At 39.3% G+C, this 19,580-nt stretch overlaps 1 protein-coding gene across 2 annotated transcripts in view; it reads right to left on the bottom strand.

Annotated features, from left to right (window-relative positions):
* Positions 1 to 1,404: 1,404 nt before the first annotated feature.
* LOC122448455 (dihydrodiol dehydrogenase 3-like) overlaps positions 1,405 to 19,580 on the bottom strand; it is a 24,103-nt gene continuing 5,927 nt past the window's right edge. For both annotated transcript variants that reach the window (XM_043479769.1, XM_043479770.1), the window contains exons 3-10: positions 15,090 to 15,257; positions 13,865 to 13,981; positions 9,100 to 9,177; positions 8,561 to 8,683; positions 5,614 to 5,723; positions 4,312 to 4,477; positions 4,035 to 4,117; positions 1,405 to 1,689 (exon numbers count right to left, since the gene is read on the bottom strand). In XM_043479769.1, the coding sequence (XP_043335704.1) occupies positions 1,647 to 1,689; positions 4,035 to 4,117; positions 4,312 to 4,477; positions 5,614 to 5,723; positions 8,561 to 8,683; positions 9,100 to 9,177; positions 13,865 to 13,981; positions 15,090 to 15,257 (888 nt within the window). In that variant the 3' untranslated portion in view covers positions 1,405 to 1,646. The remainder of the gene's footprint in view (positions 1,690 to 4,034; positions 4,118 to 4,311; positions 4,478 to 5,613; positions 5,724 to 8,560; positions 8,684 to 9,099; positions 9,178 to 13,864; positions 13,982 to 15,089; positions 15,258 to 19,580) is intronic.

The raw sequence follows: 19,580 nt of genomic DNA, 5'->3' as shown, positions 1-19,580 counted from the left end.
GACCTCCAGGCTTCTCTCTTTGTATGATTCTCCAGGTAAGAATACTGGAGTGTGTTGCCATTTACATATATACATATATATATATATATATATATATATATATATATATATATATATATACATACACACACATATACTGATCATTTTCCTATACAGAAGAAATTAACATTACATTGTAAACCAACTATACCTCAAAAAAATTTTAAATATAGACATTCTAACCATTTTTAAAAATTAAATAAATTGAAAAGATGCACTGCTTTATAACACACATGCATGCTCAGTGGCAAAGTCAAGTCTGACTCTTGCAACTCCATGGACTGGAGCGTACCAGGCTCCTCTGTCCATGGGGTTTCCCAGGCAAGAATACTGGAGTGGGTTTCCACTTCCTTCTCCAGGGGATCGTCCCAATCTAGGGATCAAACCTGAGTCTCTTGCATTGGTACGCTGATTCTTTACCACTGAGCCATGTGGGAAGCACTTTAAGAAGCAAAATATAATATTGGAAAATTTTTAGTTCATTTTTTATTGAAGCATAGTTGAATTACAATGTTGTGCCAATTACTGCCTATAGCAAAGTGACTCATTTACACACACACACACACACACACATACGTATATACACATTCTTTTTCATATTCTTTTCCATTATGGTTTATCATAGGATATAGAATATAGTTCCCTGTGCTGTAAGTTGGTATTTGTGCTAATCCAATCCATGTGTAAGAGTTTGCATCTGCTAACCCCAACCTCCCAATCAAGCCCTCTCCCAACCCCTTCCCCTTTAGCAAACATTAGATAACACTCAACAGATTACAAAAGTACTTATGCTAAGTAAAAAAAAAAAAGGTATAAAACCTGTATATTGAAGATTATTTCAAATTGTAAATAAACAGGCACACACTTTTGTACAGGAGAGTCATGAAAGTATGAAATTAAATTTATATTTTATGGCAAGAAAAATTTAAATATAAAAAAATTTTCTCTGCCCTTTGCACTCTTCTCTCCTCACTGTGAGTTGTGTTTCTGCATTATGCATGGACCAGACCTCCCACATCAGCAGGAACACCTGCTCAACCAGGAAAAGCAACATTCTCCCAGCATCAGTAAGACAGATCCTTGAAAGATAAATTCCTTCTTGATCATGCAAGAGGTTACATGACCTACCATGATGACACTTAGACCTGCATTATGTATAGTGTCAATAAAATGTCTTTTCATGCAGAGCCCTCTGTCTTCAAACTTACATCCCTGGGCCTTGACTTCTAGAGGACAGACAGTTTCCAGAGCATTCTGAGATGCTCTTCCTGGGTTATAGCTCTCAAATTTGGCTTGAACAAAATTTTCCATTTCTTTCTCAGATCAGCTGATTCATTTTCAAAAGAAAACACACCAAATTTATTAAATGGGTTAATCAGAGGTTATTTTTATTTTTCATCCTTTCTTTTTTATTTTCCAAATTATTTTGTTACCAGGAAAACTAGTATCTATATTTGAAATCTTTATTATTTCATAAAAACTTTTTTAAAGATAAATCAGCTTTCAAAAGTCAGAAACTTCTTTTAAACACCTCCACCAAGTACAGAAATGCTCTTCAGAACCCTAGAGAAAAAGTTCTGGTAGAATGGATAGTGGACAGTTCACAGTCAATATTCTTCAGAAAATGGATACTCAGGGTGATCAACCCACCTGAAAGAGAAAGAGGAGGAATACTTTATTAAATCTGTCATGTTGTCATAGAGACCATTACTCTGTGATGCAGTCACGATGGGCTAAAGCTTGAAATCCAGAAACACATCCCATCTTTTCCCCCCGAGAAGCACAAGCAGGTATCTGTTCCATGAGCACATGGCACCTGCATGTCCAGTCCCAACACTCATGTGTAATATTCACCCCACAGTGACAGGTAGTTTGACTCAGGTTACAATTTATAAGAGGGTGCAAGACCTAACAACTAACTGTGGAGATCATTTCAATACCACTTTCAACCCTAAGTGGTGAGAAGGATCACAAGTAAGGAATTCCTTGCTGTTTCTCATACATCCATTCAAAGTAATATTGAGCATATCCCAAAATACAGGTGCTTCCATTAAGGAATTACATTAAACTGAAGAAATATCACATACACCTAAGTAATCATACCTATAAAATGTGATTACTGCTTTCTTAATTTGTATTATATGACTACATTCATTATTTATTAATTAACATTACTGCTGTTTTCCTTCCTTATAGTCTGATTTTTCTTTCTAAATTTGTTCTTTTCAATTCAGTTCATTAAAGAGTGCATCCTGAGCCATTCCATGTGCCAGGAGCTGTGCTATCGACACAAACCTACAAGGATGAGTAAGTCTAGGCATTCACAGCATAATGAAGGAGAACACAGAATATGCTTAACAGTTTTTGAGAACAAAAAAGTAACTTGCTATCTTTTCTCATTTTTCATCATGTCTTTTTTCAGAATCACAATACACATATACATATGTATGCGTACACTCTAAGTTGCTCAGTTGTGCCCCACTCTTAGCGACCCTAAGGACTATAGCTCACCAGACTTCTCTGTCCATGAGATTCTCTAGGCAAGAATACTGGAGTGGGTTGCCTGCACTGCTCCAGGGGATCTTCCCACCCAGGGATCAAATGCATCTCTTGTGTCTTCTGCATTGGCAGGCAGGTTCTTTAGCACTATGACCACCTAGGAAGCCATAAACATGTATATGTATATATAAATATAAAAAAATATATCTTCTTTACAAACAAGGTGGCTTCCCAAGTAGCTCAGTGGGTAAAGAGTCTTCCATGGACAGAGAATCTCATGGACAGAGGACCCTCGTGGGCTACAGTCTGTAAGGTCACAAACAGTCAGACATGACTAAAGACTGTGAGCACTATAAACAAAAGGAGTTTTGAGATCTTTCATTTGAAACTAAAATTTCATTTCATCACTAATTTGTGTTCCCTTCTCTCTAAACTCCCTTCCAACTTCTCCCTGTTTGATTAGTATTCTGTCTTTTCAATCCTGACATCCTCCTGCAGTAATTAGGCAACTGGAGTTCAATGTTAGTGACTAAGTCAGAGTCAGGGAGACAGGAGCTCCCCAGGGAATGGAACCCTGGTGGACAAAGGCTACACTGTGGTAAGTCTGAACTCAAGAAACCAGAAGACCCACACAATCTTACCTGGGGTGTGTCCTACTAAGGACACAGCAGTCACTGGAGGATCAGTTAAGCTCATGATCTCCTTATAATTCAGTTGGTGACATTTTAAGGATGAGGAAATGGGAGATGTGATGGGGGAAAGGTCAACAAAGAAATAAATTTGGAAGAAATAGATGGTGCCTTGGTAAAGAAAAGTCCACCAGGGAGAAAATCCACCAGACACTTAGCGGAGCTAGTGGAGGCAGGCTCACTGTGACTTCTCACACTGAAGCATGTTGGTCTTCATGGGCCCCTCCTCCAGAAATAATATCCACAATGCATTTACAATTGTGTTAGGATAAGCAGGAGTGTAATTCAGGATGGATTCCTTATTACAGAGTCATTGTGTATCATTTCCTCCTAATTCTATAAAGAATTAAAGGTGAAACATTTGCATCAGTCCCTGAAAGAAGGAGCCTGGTAGGTTACAGGCCATGAGGTCCCAAAGAGTCAGACAAGACTGAGCAACTAACGCGTTCACTTTCACTTTCTGAAAGAAGAGTGAACTGCAGACACTGCGCCCTCTGTGTCTGCTAGGTCCCTCGGGCCTTAGAGGAGGGACACCAGGCACAGGGATTAGAGACACAAAGTAGCAAATTCACCACAGTGTCAACTCTGAGTTGTCCTGGGACCAATCACATTCTGTTGGTGAGAGACGGAGTTCTGGAGGAAACCTCTGTTCTGAGGTTGGCAGGAAGACCCTGGTTTACTCCCACACTGGAAATCAGGACTCTCTTCCAAGAATTAAGCTTTTGAAAAGCTTAGATCCCCTGCTGACCTGCTGGCTACAAAAGAAAACAAAACAAAAAAAACTGTGCATGTGAAACAGTCACTTACTTTAGATATTCATAATATCTTATATTTCTGTTGATGCCATCAATTGCTTCCATGTCTTCTGGAGTCAGTTCAAAACCAAACACCTAGAAGGAAGGAAGAATCCTATTAATCTCTGCCCCAAGGAGCCGGCCTCCCCCTGGAGACTGGAGGACATTTTAGGTGGATGCAGATAAGAAGAGGGGACAGGGAAGTTGTGTCTGTCCAAGCTGGACAAGGAATGACCCTCGTGAAGGATATCTCTTAGGAGCCCTCTGCCCACAGCCCCACTCATCATCACCTGCATATTCTCTTTGATCCGCTTCTTGTTGTAACTCTTGGCCAGAACCACAACCCCACGTTGCATCTGGTAGTGAAGGGCAACCAGAGCTGGAGTTTGCTTGTGCTTTTTGGCAATGGCAGAGAGAACCGGGTCCTCCAAGAGAAAGGGGACGTTTGGATCCAACCTGGAAGGAAATTCGTAAGTTCTGAGGAGCTGAGACTGAGTTTATGAAGTTTATGAGTTTATGAAGAGGCTTCCCAAACAGACCAGTATCTCTACTCTAGACCAGTGCTTCTCAAACTGTGGTCCATGGACCAGCAACATCTGCATCACCTGGGATCTTGTTAGAAATTCCATGGCTTAGCTGAAGACAAACTGAATCAGAACCTCAACTGTGTCACTTCCCATTCTGTATTTACAAAGATCTGCAGGTGATTTGGGTGCATTATTGAGTTGAGACCAGGACTGCCAAACGCATGGATTTTGTTTCCTTTTTACTTCTCTGTGGTTGTTTTCTTCTCCAATCAGAGCTCAAAAATAAAGACAATGGCTTGAAAGGAGAATGTGATGCAAAAGATTGCAAAATATTTTTTCCTTTAACTTACACTTGTCTCAGGTGTTGATAAAAGCTGAGTAGTCTAAAAATGAAAACCATGCTTTTCATGATTATTTACATTGTGCAATTCTTCTACAAATGTTTATAAAATGGTTCAAATTATACTTATTTTTCAATCATGATGCACCTGGGAATTACATATTATTATCCTGATTTGGGGCTTCCTTCATGGCTCAGATGGTAAGGAGTCTGCCTGCAATGCATGTTGAATCCCTGGGTCAGGAAGATCCCATGGAGAAGGTAATGGTTACCCACTCCAGTATTCTTGCCTGGAGAATTCCATGGACAGAGGAGCCTGGAGGGCTACAGTACATGGGGTCACAAAGAGCTGACACGACTGAGCAATTAATGTTATCCTGATTTTAGAAATAAAGTGAGGGAAGCTTGGAAAGTCTATTAGTAGTAATGTGCTCATCAGTCCATAAATAAGTAAATTATGACAAAGCTTATGTCTTAGTTTTCAAATGGGGGAATATATAGAGATTTTAAAGTAGACACTTGTGTTAAAATCTATATACAAGACAAATGCAATGTAAGAAAACTGGCTGGATAATACGAAGACAAAAGAGAATTTCTCCCATCTGTCTTCTCTCCCCTCTGCCTGTTAAGAGTTATCTTCAAAGCACTGAGTGCAGTATAATAACATTTTCATCAAAAATAGAGTTTTAGATAAACTCACTGTTGCCATCAATAATGTTTATTACCATTGTAATGATCGCTGGGATCCCAGAGCACCATAGGCAACAAGGACAATATCATGTGACTTGCAGAACTCCAGCAGCTTGCTCTGATTGAGATAAGGGTGACATTCCACCTGTAGAATGCCAGTATAGAGAATGTTAGATTATATGGAAAGGTAATGTGCCAGAGAAAGCTTAAAAGTAAAAATTATATGCCAGAGAAAAGTTGTGTCACATCACATTATGACTGGAACCACCAAAGAGAGAAATACTTTAAAAAGAAATTTATATCTCTGTTCTCTGAGAAGGTAAAAAATAATGACATTACTGAAAGCAAGTAATTCTATGGACCAGATCTTGGTTGCTGAACACTACTGAACACCCCCAACACACGTGCTTAGTTCCAGATCTGGGACAGGAAAAGAGCTTTCTAAGCCTTGGACATCAAACTATGCCAGAAAGAAAGAAATTGCACAAAGTTTTATGAAGAAATGTCTGAAGGACAAAAGAACCAGTTTGATGGGTTCCCACTGGTGACATTTAAGTAGATTTGAGAACCAAAGGGAGTTATGAATGAAAACAAATGTAGCACACAGAGGCAATAAAAATCCCAAAGAGGAAAAAAAAAAAAAACCGTTTCCCACCGCAGACTGTGACTATTACAACAAATCCTTTTTCAGAAACTGACAATTAATGGGAAGGAATGAAGATTTTTACAGTCTTATAGGAATGTTGTACTTAGTCGTTCAGTCATGTCCAACTCTTTGCAAGCCCGTGGACTGTAGCACACCAGGCTCCTCTGTCCATGGACTTCTTCAGGCAAGAATACTGGAGTAGGTTGCATGCCCTCATCCAGGGGATCTTCCTAACCCAGGGATCAAACCCAGGTCTCCCTCACTGAAGGCACATTCTTTACCATCTGAGCCACCAGAGAAGTACAAGAATACTGGAGTGAGTAACCTATCCCTTCTCCAGGGGAACTTCCTGACCCAGGAATTGAACTGTGGTCTCTTGCATTGCGGCTGATACTTTACCAGCTGAGCTACCAGGGAATAGGTATGTTTTATCCTGAATTAATGAGGGAATTTTATTTTTACAATAAAATGTCAGGTCAGAAGATTAAAAAGAGCATTTAAAATGGAAAATAATGAAAAACATTCCAATGAATGAAGGTAGAAGTCATCAATGGATTCTCAACCATTACATGAAAACTTGGGGGAAATCAAACTTCCCCTAATGATGGTTATTGTCCAACAGATGACTAGGTAATTTCAATAGGGAAAATACACATCTCCAAATAAAAGATCTAGCTGTTAATAGCTTTACCAGGAGAACAAACGTACTGTCACGCACAGTGGGACAACTTGTCACTATGTACTTCCAACCAAGGTTCATTTAAGGGACAAAGCATGAAACTGACATTTTCTTGTCAATATATTTAACCTTAATATAGTAAGACATTCAGATTTAACTATTAATTTACATAATCTAGGATTACAGAAACAAGTTAATTAGCATCACAAAATAACAATGATAAATACATTCTATTTGTCAAAACTTGTCTGGATATTCTGGTAACATAAAGATTGAGAGACCATTCTAAGTTAAAAGTGCTTGATAAAGATGATTCAAAGTGACATAGGAACCACAATCAGACCCAGATCAGCAAAATTATATATATATGTAATGTATGTATATAGATATATATATATTCTCTGCCATACTCCTAACTTTTCTAATATCTGAAAATTTTCACATGAGAACATAGGAGCAAAACAAAACTAATGTCAGGATCACATTAATTTCCAACTTTTATAATTGAGAAGATTATGTATACATATATATATATACAAATATATACACACACATATATATAATTGATATAAATATGTATTTCTTGCATTATAGAAGATTCTTTTTCCTTAACTGAAAGTTAAAGACTTTAACTTAAGACTCTGGTACATATGAAATAAGACCATTCCAGAAGGATAAATACTACATGACATATATATCATATATAAGTTAAAATATATACGGAGAGGGGTCAAACTCAGAATTAAATGGTAGAGTGCTTGTCACCAGGGGGTGGGAAGTGGGAAAAACCAGGAACTGCTAATCCTAATAAATCTCAATTATACAAGATGAATAAACTCTAGATTTGCTGTACACCACTGTCCCTAGAGTTAATAACATTATTGTATTGTATAGTTAAAAATTTGGTAAAAGGATAGATTTCATGTTAAGTTTTCTCACAAAGTAAAAATAGAACCAAAAAAGTAAGAGCCACAGAAAGACATAGAAAAAATGTGTTTCACAATTTTATGCTAGAAATAGATGTGGAAACCAGAATAAGACTGAGTAAATCACAAGGTCTGCTCTAATTCCTGAGTAATCCTTCCATCAACTGTCAGGATCCCCCTAAGCATTTAGCTTCATCCTCTAACCTGGGTGACTTTCATAGTCTCCAGTAGATTTCTCTGTACTGTGCTCCCTGTTGAAGCTGGGACACTAAGACTAAGGATTCAGGCATCCAAACTCCACACAAAGCCTTGACACCTGTCTCACCTGGTTTTTCTCTTTATTTACTTCCCATTCCGTGTTTTCATGGTCTTCCTTCCTGTACAGAGTTTCATCTGATCACTTTCATGCTGATTTCTGGTCATGCTTTCAGCTCAAGGGAACACCTCCTTCCTCTAAGATCTGAGGGACTAGTCTAACCCCCTTCACTTCCATTACCTTCCCTCAGGCATCATCACAATTTAGCAGGAAGCTATCCCCACCGTTTCCACCCAGATCTTATCAAAGATACTGTTACAGATTCTATTCACATTGTCCAGACAGAGGCTCTACACTCTAGAACCTTCTGTCCCCAAAGGTCGGATGAACAGGAGGGAAGGACAGACAGACATCTGGCTCCAGCACAAGAAGGCGGTTCTGAAGAGCAGGAGGGAGAGGAGTCAAGGCTGCTCACCTGGTTGCAGACGGGCTTGTACTTGAGCCCTGGCTTGTTCAGGATCTTCTCCAGCTGCTTGTGGTTGAAGTTGGACACCCCGATGGACTTGGTCAGCCCTGCGTCCTTACACTTCTCCAGGGCCTGGGAGGGAGGGGTGGTGAGCAGTGATGAACAGTCACTTGGAATGGGCAATAGAAAAGATTAATGATTACAAAAAAAAATATTAAAAGTGTCTCTTGTCAAGAATTAGCATTGATTATAAGGAAGAAAAAAGGGGAAGAAGTTCATGACACAAGAAGAATTACAGTATCCTCCTTAGAAAAACCCCAGAGAAGATACATCACATGGAAGGAAATAGATGCCTGTCTTCACATTCCCAAATTCTCCTCCACTGTTCTTCTCTATCAACATTTCAGCAATAGTTTCCTCCCCTACGACCCCAGCATCACAGCCCTTAGATTCAAGAACTGCTCAGTCTGATGGTCCACTGCCCATTCTCACAGGTGGAAGAAATGAAGGAGGTACCCCACCTCTCCTGGCTCCTTCCCTAGACTCACCTCCCATGTGCAACAGAGATCCACTGAGTCATATATCATTTTTCCATTTTCATCTGTTGGGAAAAGTGCCTCACCTGGCTGGAATAGAAGCAATCATTTTAGAGATGTTACCAAATAATTTCTCACACTTAGCCAGAGAGAGGGCACTGAAAGAGGGTATCAGAGGGCAGACAGATTGAAACCACAATCACAGACAACTAGCAGATCTGATCACATGGATCACAGCCTTCTCTAATTCAGTGAAACTAAGCCATGCCATGTAGGGCCACCCAAGACAGAGGGGTCATGTTGGAGAGTTATGACAAATGTGGTCCACTGGAGAAAGGAATGCCAAAGCACTTCAGTATTCGTGCCTTTAGAACCCTATGAACAGTATGAAAAGGCAAAAAGATAGGACACCAAAAGATGAACTCCCCAGGTCCATAGGTGCCCAAAATGCTACTGCAGATCAGTGGAGAAATAACTCCAGAAATAATGAAGGGACAGAGTCAAAGCAAAAACAACACCCAATTGTGGATGTGACTTGTGATAGAAGCAAGGTCCAATGCTGTAAAGAGCAATATTGCATAGGAACCTGGAATGTTAGGTCCATGAATCAAGGCAAACTGGAAGTGGTCAAACAGGAGATTGCAAGAGTTAATGTTGAATTCTAGGAATCAGTGAACTAAAATGGACTAGAATGGGTGAATTTAACTCAGATGACCATTATATCTACTACTGTTGGCAGGAATCCCTTAGAAGAAATGGAGTAGCCATCATAATCACCAAAAGAGTTCAAAATTCAGTATCTGGATGCAATCTCAAAAAAGACAGAATGATCTCTGTTTGTTTCCAAGGCAAACCATTCAATATCACAGTAATCCAAGTCTATGCCCCAATCAGTAACACAGAAGAAGCTGAAGTTGAACAGTTCTATGAAGACCTACAAGACCTTTTAGAACTAACACTAATAAAAGATGTCCTTTTCATTATAGGGGACTGGAATGCAAAAGTAGGAAGTCAAGAAACACCTGGAGTAACAGGCAAGTTTGGCCTTGGAGTACAAAATGAAGCAGGGCAAAGGCTAATAGAGTTTGGCCAAGAGAACACACTAGTCATAGCAAACACCCTCTTCCAACAACACAAGAGAAGACTCTTCACATGGACATCACCGGATAGCCAACACTGAAATCAGATTGATTATCTTCTTTGCAGCCAAAATGGAGAAGCTCTATACAGTCAGCATAAACAAGACCGGGAGCTGACTGGCTCAGATCATTAACTCCTTATTGTCAAATACAGACTTAAATTGAAGAAAGTGCGGAAAACCACTAGACCATTCACATATGACCTAAATTAAATCCCTTATGCTTATACAGTGAAAGTGAGAAATAGATTCAAGGGACTAGATCTGATAGACAGATTTCCTGATGAACTGTGGACAGAGGTTCATGACATTGTACAGGAGACAGGGAGCAAGACAATCCCCAAGAAAAAGAAATGCAAAAAAGCAAAATGGCTGTCTGAGGAGGCCTTAGAAATAGCTGTGAAAAGGAGAAGTGAAAAGCAAAGGAGAAAAGAAAAGATATACCCATTTGAATGCAGAGTTCCAAAGACTAGAAGGAGAGATAAGAAAGCCTTCCTCAATGATCAGTGCAAAGAAATAGAGGAAAACCATAGAATGGGAAAGACTAGAGATCTCTTCAAGAAAATCAGAGATACCAAGGGAATATTTCATGCAAAGATGGGCTCAATGAAGGACAGAAATGGTATAGACCTAATAGAAGCAGAAGATATTAAGAAGAGGTGGCAAGAATACACAGAAAAACTGTACAAAAAAGATCTTCAGGACCCAGATAATCATGATGGTGTGATCACTCACCTAGAGCCAGACATCCTGGAGTGGGAAGTCAAGTGGGCCTTAGGAAGCATCACTGGAAATAAAGCTAGTGGAGGTGATGGGATTCCAGTTGAGCTATTTCAAATCCTAAAGGATGATGCTTTGAAAGTGCTGCACTCAATGTGCCAGCAAATATGGAAAACTCAGCAGTGGCCATGGGACTGGAAAATATTGGTTTTCATTCCAGTCCCAAAGAAAGCCAATGCCAAAGAATGTTCACACTACTGTACAACTGCACTCATCTCACACACTAGCAAAGTAATGCTCAAAATTCTCCAAGCCAGGCTTCAGCAGTGTGTGAACTGTGAACTTCCAGATGTTCAAGCTGGATTTAGAAAAGGCAGAAAAACCAGAGATCAAATTGGCAACATCTGCTGGATCATTGAAAAAGCAAGAGAGTTCCAGAAAAACATCTATTTATACTTTATTGAGTATGTCAAAGCCTTTGACTGTGTGAATCACAATAAACTGTGGAAAATTATGAAAGAGATGGGAATACCAGACCACTTGACCTGCCTCTTGAGAAACCTGTATGGAGATGAGGAAGCAATAGTTAGAATTGGACATGGAACAACAGACTGGTTCCAAATAGGAAAAGGAGTATGTCAAGGCTGTATACTGTCACCTTGCTTATTTAACCTATATACAGAATACATCATGAGAAATGCTGGGCTGGATGAAGCACAAGCTGGAATCAAGATTGCTGGGAAAAATATCAATAACCTCAGATATACAGATGACACCACCCTTATGGCAGAAAGTGAAGAGGAACTAATGAGCCTCTTGATGAAAGTGAAGCAGGAGAGTGAAAATGTTGGCTTAAAGCTCAACATTCAGAAAACTAAGATCATGGCATCTTGCCCTATCACTTCATGACAAATAGATGGGGAAACAGTGGAAACAGTGGCAGACTTTATTTTGGGGGACTCCAAAATCACTGCAGATGGTGACTGCAGCCATGAAATTAAAAGACGCTTACTCCTTGGCAGGAAAGTTATGACCAGCCTAGACAGCATGTTAAAAAGCAGAGACATTACTTTGCCAACAAAGGTCTGTCTAGTCAAGGCTATGATTTTTCCAGTAGTCATGTATGGATGTCAGAGTTGGACTATAAAGAAAGCTGAGCGCAGAAGAATTGATGTTTTTGAACTCCAGTGTTGGAGAAGACTCTTGAAAGTCCCTTGGACTATAAGGAGATCCAACCGGTTCATCCTAAAGGAGATCAGTCCTGAGTGTTCATTGGAAGGACTGATGTTGAAGCTGACACTCCAATACTTTGACCACCTGATGGGAAGAGCTGATTCATTGGAAAAGACCCTGATGCTGGCAAAGATTGAGGGCAGGAGAAGAAGGGGACGACAGAGGATGAGATGGTTGGGTGGCATCACCGACTCAATGGACATGAGTCTAATTAAACTCTGGAAGTTTGTGCTGGACAGGGAGGCCTGGCGTGCTGCAGTCCATGGGGTCACAAAGAGTTGGACACGACTGAGCGACTGAACTGAACATTAAGCCAGCTTGCCACGCACATCTGGGACTAGGATGCTAAACCTACATGAGGTATGTTTACAACATTCCGGATACTAATATTTGCAAAGTGGCTTGCAAATGGAGTTATCAGCAATGTTTTTAAAAGGCTATTTTCCACTAATCTCTTATATTTACTGTATGTTTTGATAGATATTATTTCCCTACATTCTCCTGGGAACTGTCAGTGCCTTAAGTGAAATTTTTTCTTCCCCTTATACTTTCCTCTTGCAAAATGCCTCTATTGTGCAGGAAGTAACAGTAAATTATGCCTTGCTGCTGGCATAAAAATTTCCATTTTGACCTGGACTAAATATCAGAATTCCTTCACACTCTGAACATCAGATAGCTTCAGGACATACACATGAACCAGCAAGGTTCTCCTTAGACTGATAAGTTGTGTGGAAGATGCAGACATACTCTCAAATATTCTGGATTGATGAAGCTTGAACTGATCAAGGTCAATCTGCCAGTGACGGAAAGTGCTGAGAAAAGCATCAAGCAAATTAAGAGTGATGTTATTACAAGAAACAGAAAACAGGAGACATTTCTGTCAAGTATTAGGAATCCTGAAATCTATGTAGATGGGAATTACCATCTACATAGTCCAATAAACTCTTTGGCAAAGGATGTCTTGAGTAGAATTCTGTATATTCTGTATTCAAAGAATGAGTTCTTCATAATAGACTTTGTTCTTGTTACTTTGCTTTGGCTGTGCCATGAAACCCATGCTGTATCTTAGTTCCTTGAACAGGAATTGAAACCACTCCCTCAAAACACCCTGACTCAGCAACGAAAGCACACAGTCCTAACCACTGAAACAACTGGAAAATTCCTCTCCACATAATACAGTTCTTAACAGCTAAGTGCAGTCTGCAAAGGTCACTGTGAACACAGGTGACAGTGGGCAAGGTCTCCCGAGTCCAGAGAAGACTGTGAGGTTTAGACTCACCCAGAAGGACACCTCCAAATCCACAAAATGTGAAAGGGTGAAAGATGAGAAGACTTCATCCTGTTCAGGTGTGAGGCTGTGTCAGTGCTCAGCACTCTTTCCCGAACTCTGTAGTGAGATCCCCAGACTCTGAGTCCTAATCAGCGCCATGCACAGAACTTGCCTATTTCTACTACCTCAAGATTTCGAGGCCTAGAAACTTAGATTATTTAACTCATTTCTCTGGAGGCAGGTAAGAGATTCAAAGAACCTCCCCAAAATGATGAGCACAAATGATTATTTAGGGGATTCCACTCTAGTGTAATCTTTCCTTCAAACCTACTAAGAAAAATCTTGTCACCATCCATGCAAGTTATAGACATTCTGACCCAAGAAATAAAACAGAGCTGATCACAGAAATCACCTACCACCAGAGCCACTGGCTGATGAATAATATAGAGATCGACATATTCCAGTTGAAGATCTTTCAGTGACTTTTCCAAGGCTGGTCGGACCAACTCTGGTCGAAGGAAAGTGGACCAAACCTGCAGAGATTAAACAAAGGAAGCTGTGGGAAATGATTGCTGCATGTAATTGTGCTTATCTTCTTTTACTTAATAGTTAGACGTTATTATTGGTTAGAAAGAGATGACCATGGGAAAAACCGTTCCATTTCTTCTTGAGTTCCATTCTTTATCTAACCTAGCCATGTAAATTTCATTATTTGATTGAATTTGTCATCAGTACATCTTTCACAATGGAAAGAAATGAATCAAGATATAAATAACTTTATCAAATAATTACTATGCACATCAACTGAATTATGCTTGATAGAGTGTAAAAGCACAAACTTAGTCTAATTTGATCAAACAATCCATCTTCTCAAAGTTAATTACTATCTTGTTTACATAACTGTAGGGAAAAGTGCTTTGAACACATTAATATGAGCAGAACATAATTTGAGACACTTTGGCTAGATTTTGTGTAATGCACAAAGTGCCTCTCAAATGCTCTCTTGCTCTTGGAGATGAGAACTGAGATACAGATTGTGAAGAAATTTGAGAAGTCTCCCAGATGATAAGAAAAGCTATAATCTGCTCCCAGGTTGTCTGGGAGTAAGTAAGTAAAGTAAAGTATTCATTAAGTAAATATAGTATAGTTTTAGTCACTCAATTGTGTCCGAATCTTTGCGACCCCTGGACTGTAGCCCACGAGGTTCGTTTTTCCATCAGATTCCCAGGAAACAATACTGGAATGGGTAGCCATTTCCCTCCCCAGTGGATCTTCCTAACCCAGGGATCAAACTAACATCTCCTGCAATTTCAGACAGATTCTTAACCATCTGAACCACCAGGAAAGCCCTGACTCATTAGCCCATACTAAGTCACATGGCTCTGCTCTAGGTTCAAAGAAGTAAAGTGACTTTAATTTAAAATTAAAATTTGAACACAGCAATGATGAGAAAGTTACAATTACTGTCTTTGAGGGGGCACAGTGAGAGGAGAAGGATACAAAGTTTAAGGTACTAGATTTAATATGTGTGGGAAAAAAAGGGGTACCAATTAGCACTGTTCAGCAAACTACTGATCCTATTACATAATTTTCATCTGCCCCCAGTCACTTGCACACACACACACACAACACACACAGAACCTTTGAAGTGTAGAATATGTCTTCTCTCTTCACAGTGCCATCTTCAATCTTGCTTCGAATGGCTTGGCCAACCTGCTCTTCATTTTGGTACAAATGAGCACAGTCAATATGGCGAAATCCAACCTCTATAGCAAATTTGGTGACCTCCAGAGCTTCACTCTTAGGAACCTATGTAAGCAAGAAAAGCAGTTGTTGAATGATTAAGAGATTGCTAAGGCACAAGCTTGATCGTACTAAGAACCAACATTTCTTTATGCCTTTGTTTAGCTCTTTATATGTGGTGATGGACCTATGACAGTTTCCCTGAACGTTCCTGGTCAGCAATTAAATGGGCACCCAGGAACCTTTCAACCCCAGGTGATCAGTAGTTGATCACAGGCATCAGAGAATTCCAAGCCCACCACCAGTTTCAGTGATTTGCTGGAAGAACCCAAAGGACTCAGAATAAAATTGTAGTCATGGATAGGATTTGTACTGTGAGATGTCTGAAGCAAAATCAACAAAGGTACAAGATGTATGATAAAAACATCAAGACTGGACTGTACCCCATGAGACTCCTCTGTCCATGGGGTTTCCAGGCAAGAATACTGGAGTTGGCTGTCAGTTCCCTCTCCAAGGCATCTTCCCAACCCAAGGATCGAACTCAGGTCTCCAACATTTCAGGCAGATTTTTTACCATCTGAGCCACCAGGGAAGCCCTGATTCATTAGCCCATATTAAATCACACTTCTCTGGTCTAGGTTCGAAGAAGTAAAGCGACTTTATTTATTTATTTTTTCTATTTATTTTTATTCGTTGGAGGCTAATTACTTTACAATATTGTAGTGGTTTTTGCCATACATTGACGCGAATCAGCCATGGATTTACATGTGTTCCCCATCCCAATCCCTACCACCACCCCCACCCTCCCGCCTCCCTCTCCATCCCATCCCTCTGGGTCTTCCCAGTGCACCAGCCCTGAGCACCCATCTCATGTATCCAACCTGGGCTGGTGATCTGTTTCACCCTTGATAGTATACTTGTTTCAATGCTGTTCTCTCTGAACATCCCACCCTTGCCTTCTCCCACAGAGTCTAAAAGTCTGTTCTGTACATCTGTGTCTCTTTTTCTGTTTTGCATATAGGGTTATTGTTACCATCTTTCTAAATTCTATACATATGCATTAGTATGCTGTATTGGTCTTTATCTTTCTGGCTTACTTCACTCTGTATAATGGGCTCCAGTTTCATCCATCTCATTAGAACTGATTCAAATGAATTCTTTTTAACGGCTGAGTAATATTCCATGGTGTATATGTACCACAGCTTCCTTATCCATTCATCTGCTGATGGGCATCTAGGTTGCTTCCATGTCCTGGCTATTATAAACAGTGCTGCGATGAACATTGGGGTGCACGTGTCTCTTTCAGATCTGGTTTCCTCAGTGTGTATGCCCAGGAGGGGGATTCCTGGGTCATATGGCAGTTCTATTTCCAGTTTTTTAAGGAATCTCCACACTGTTCTCCATAGCGGCTGTACTAGTTTGCATTCCCACCAACAGTGTAAGAGGGTTCCCTTTTCTCCACATCCTCTCCAGCATTTACTGCTTGTAGACTTTTGGTTAGTAGCCATTCTGACTGGCGTGTAATGGTACCTCATTGAGGTTTTGATTTGCATTTCTCTGATAATGAATGATGTTGAGCATCTTTTCATGTGTTTGTTAGCCATCTGTATGTCTTCTTTGGAGAAATGTCTGTTTAGATCTTTGGCCCATTTTTTGATTGGGTCATTTATTTTTCTGGAATTGAGCTACAGGAGTTGCTTGTATGTTTTTGAGATTAATCCTCTGTCTGTTTCTTCATTTGCTATTATTTTCTCCCATTCTGAAGCCTGACAGATTAAAATCCCTGTAGTTAACACCGACTACACTGGAAGGGGCCTATAGATATTGAGAAGTGTAAACTGGAACAAGGAGCTATCTGAAACTGAACTGAACCCACACTGCCCACAACAGCTCCGGAGAAATTCCTAGATATATTTTTACTATTTTTTTAATTAAAAAATTTTTTTTCTTTTCTTTCTTTTCCTTTCTTAAAATTTTTTCTTTTATTTTCTTTTAAAATTCCCTATTACTCTTCTATGACTCCTTAAATTTCATTTCCATATATATTTTTAATATTTTTTAATTAAAATTTTTTCCCTTTTTCTTCTTTTATTTTCTTTTAAAGTCCTCTATTACGCCTTAATTTTTTCAGAAAAAATTAAGCAGAAGGAAAGAAATCTTAAAAATTAGGGCAGAAATAAATGCAAAAGAAACTAAAGAGACCATAGCAAAAATTAACAAAGCTAAAAGTTGGTTTTTCGAAAAAATAAACAAAATTGACAAACCGCTAGCAAGACTCATTAAGAAACAAAGAGAGAAGAGCCAAATTAACAAAATTAGAAATGAAAATGGAGAGATCACAACAGAAAACACTGAAATACAAAGGATCATAAGAGACTACTACCAGCAGCTCTATGCCAATAAAATGGACGACTTGGATGAAATGGACAAATTCTTAGAAAAGTATAACTTTCCAAAACTGAACCAGGAAGAAATAGAAGATCTTAACAGACCCATCACAGGCAAGGAAATCGAAACTGTAATCAAAAATCTTCCAGCAAACAAAAGCCCAGGACCAGATGGCTTCACAGCTGAATTCTACCAAAAATTTAGAGAAGAGCTAACACCTATCTTACTCAAACTCTTCCAGAAAATTGCAGATGAAGGTAAACTTCCAAACTCATTCTATGAGGCCACCATCACCCTAATTCCAAAACCAGACAAAGATGCCACAAAAAAAGAAAACTACAGGCCAATATCACTGATGAACATAGATGCAAAAATCCTAAACAAAATTCTAGCAAACAGAATTCAACAACATATTAAAAAAAATCATACACCATGACCAAGTGGGCTTTGTCCAGGAATGCAAGGATTCTTTAATATCCACAAATCAATCAATGTAATACACCACATTAACAAATTGAAAGATAAAAACCATATGATTATCTCAATAGATGCAGAGAAAGCCTTTGACAAAATCCAACACTCATTTATGATTAAAACTCTCCAGAAAGCAGGAATAGAAGGAACATACCTCAACATAATAAAAGCTATATATGACAAACCCACAGCAAAGCATCACCTCTCAAATGGTGAAAAATTGAAAGCATTTCCCCTGAAATCAGGAACAAGACAAGGGTGCCCACTCTCACCACTACTGTTCAACATAGTGTTGGAAGTTTTGGCCACAGCAATCAGAGCAGAAAAAGAAGTAAAAGGAATCCAGATAGGAAAAGAAGAAGTGAAACTCTTGCTGTTTGCAGATTACATGATCCTCTACATAGAAAACCCTAAAGACTCTTCCAGAAAATTACTAGAGTGAATCAGTGAATATAGTAAAGTTGCAGGATGTAAAATTAACACACAGAAATCCCTTGCATTCCTATATACTAACAATGAAAAAACAGAAAGAGAAATTAAGGAAACAATACCATTCACCATTGCAACAAAAAGAATAAAATACTTAGGAGTACATCTACATAAAGAAACAAAAGACCTATACACAGAAAACTATAAAACACTGATGAAAGAAATCAAAGAGGACACAAACAGATGGAGAAACATACCATGTTCATGGATTGGAAGAATCAATATTGTCAAAATGGCTATTCTACCCAAAGCAATCTATAGATTCAATGCAATCCCTATCAAGCTACCAAGGGTATTTTTCACAGAACTAGAACAAATAATTTCACAATCTGTATGGAAATACAAAAAAACTCGAACAGCCAAAGTAATCTTGAGACAGAAGAATGGAACTGGAGGAATCAACCTGCCTGACTTCAGACTCTACTACAAAGCCACAGTCATCAAGACAGTGTGGTACTGGCACAAAGACAGAAATATAGATCAATGGAACAGAATAGAAAGCCCAGAGATAAATCCACGAACCTACGGACACCTTATCTTTGACAAAGGAGGCAAGGATATACAATGGAAAAAAGACAAACCTCTTAACAAGTGGTGCTGGGAAAACTGGTCAACCACGTAGATGAAAACTAGAAACACTTTCTAAAACAACCATACACAAAATAAACTCAAAAATGGATTAAAGTGAAGTAAGCCAGAAAGATAAAGAACATTACAGCATACTAACAAATATATATGGAATTTAGAAAGATGGTAATGATAACCCTATATGCAAAACAGAAAAGAGACACAGAAATACAGAACAGACTTTTGAACTCTGTGGGAGAAGGTGAGGGTGGGATTTTTCAAAAGAACAGCATGTATACTATCTATGGTGAAACAGATCACCAGCCCAGGTGGGATGCATGAGACAAGTGCTCGGGCCTGGTACACTGGGAAGACCCAGAGGAATCGGGTGGAGAGGGAGGTGGGAGGGGGGATCGGATGGGGAATACGTGTAAATCTATGGCTGATTCATATCAATGTATGACAAAACCC

The sequence above is a fragment of the Cervus canadensis genome, chromosome 10 (assembly GCF_019320065.1).
Source record: "Cervus canadensis isolate Bull #8, Minnesota chromosome 10, ASM1932006v1, whole genome shotgun sequence".
NCBI lineage: Eukaryota > Metazoa > Chordata > Mammalia > Artiodactyla > Cervidae > Cervus > Cervus canadensis.
This window is presented reverse-complemented; position numbering and strand designations above follow the sequence as displayed.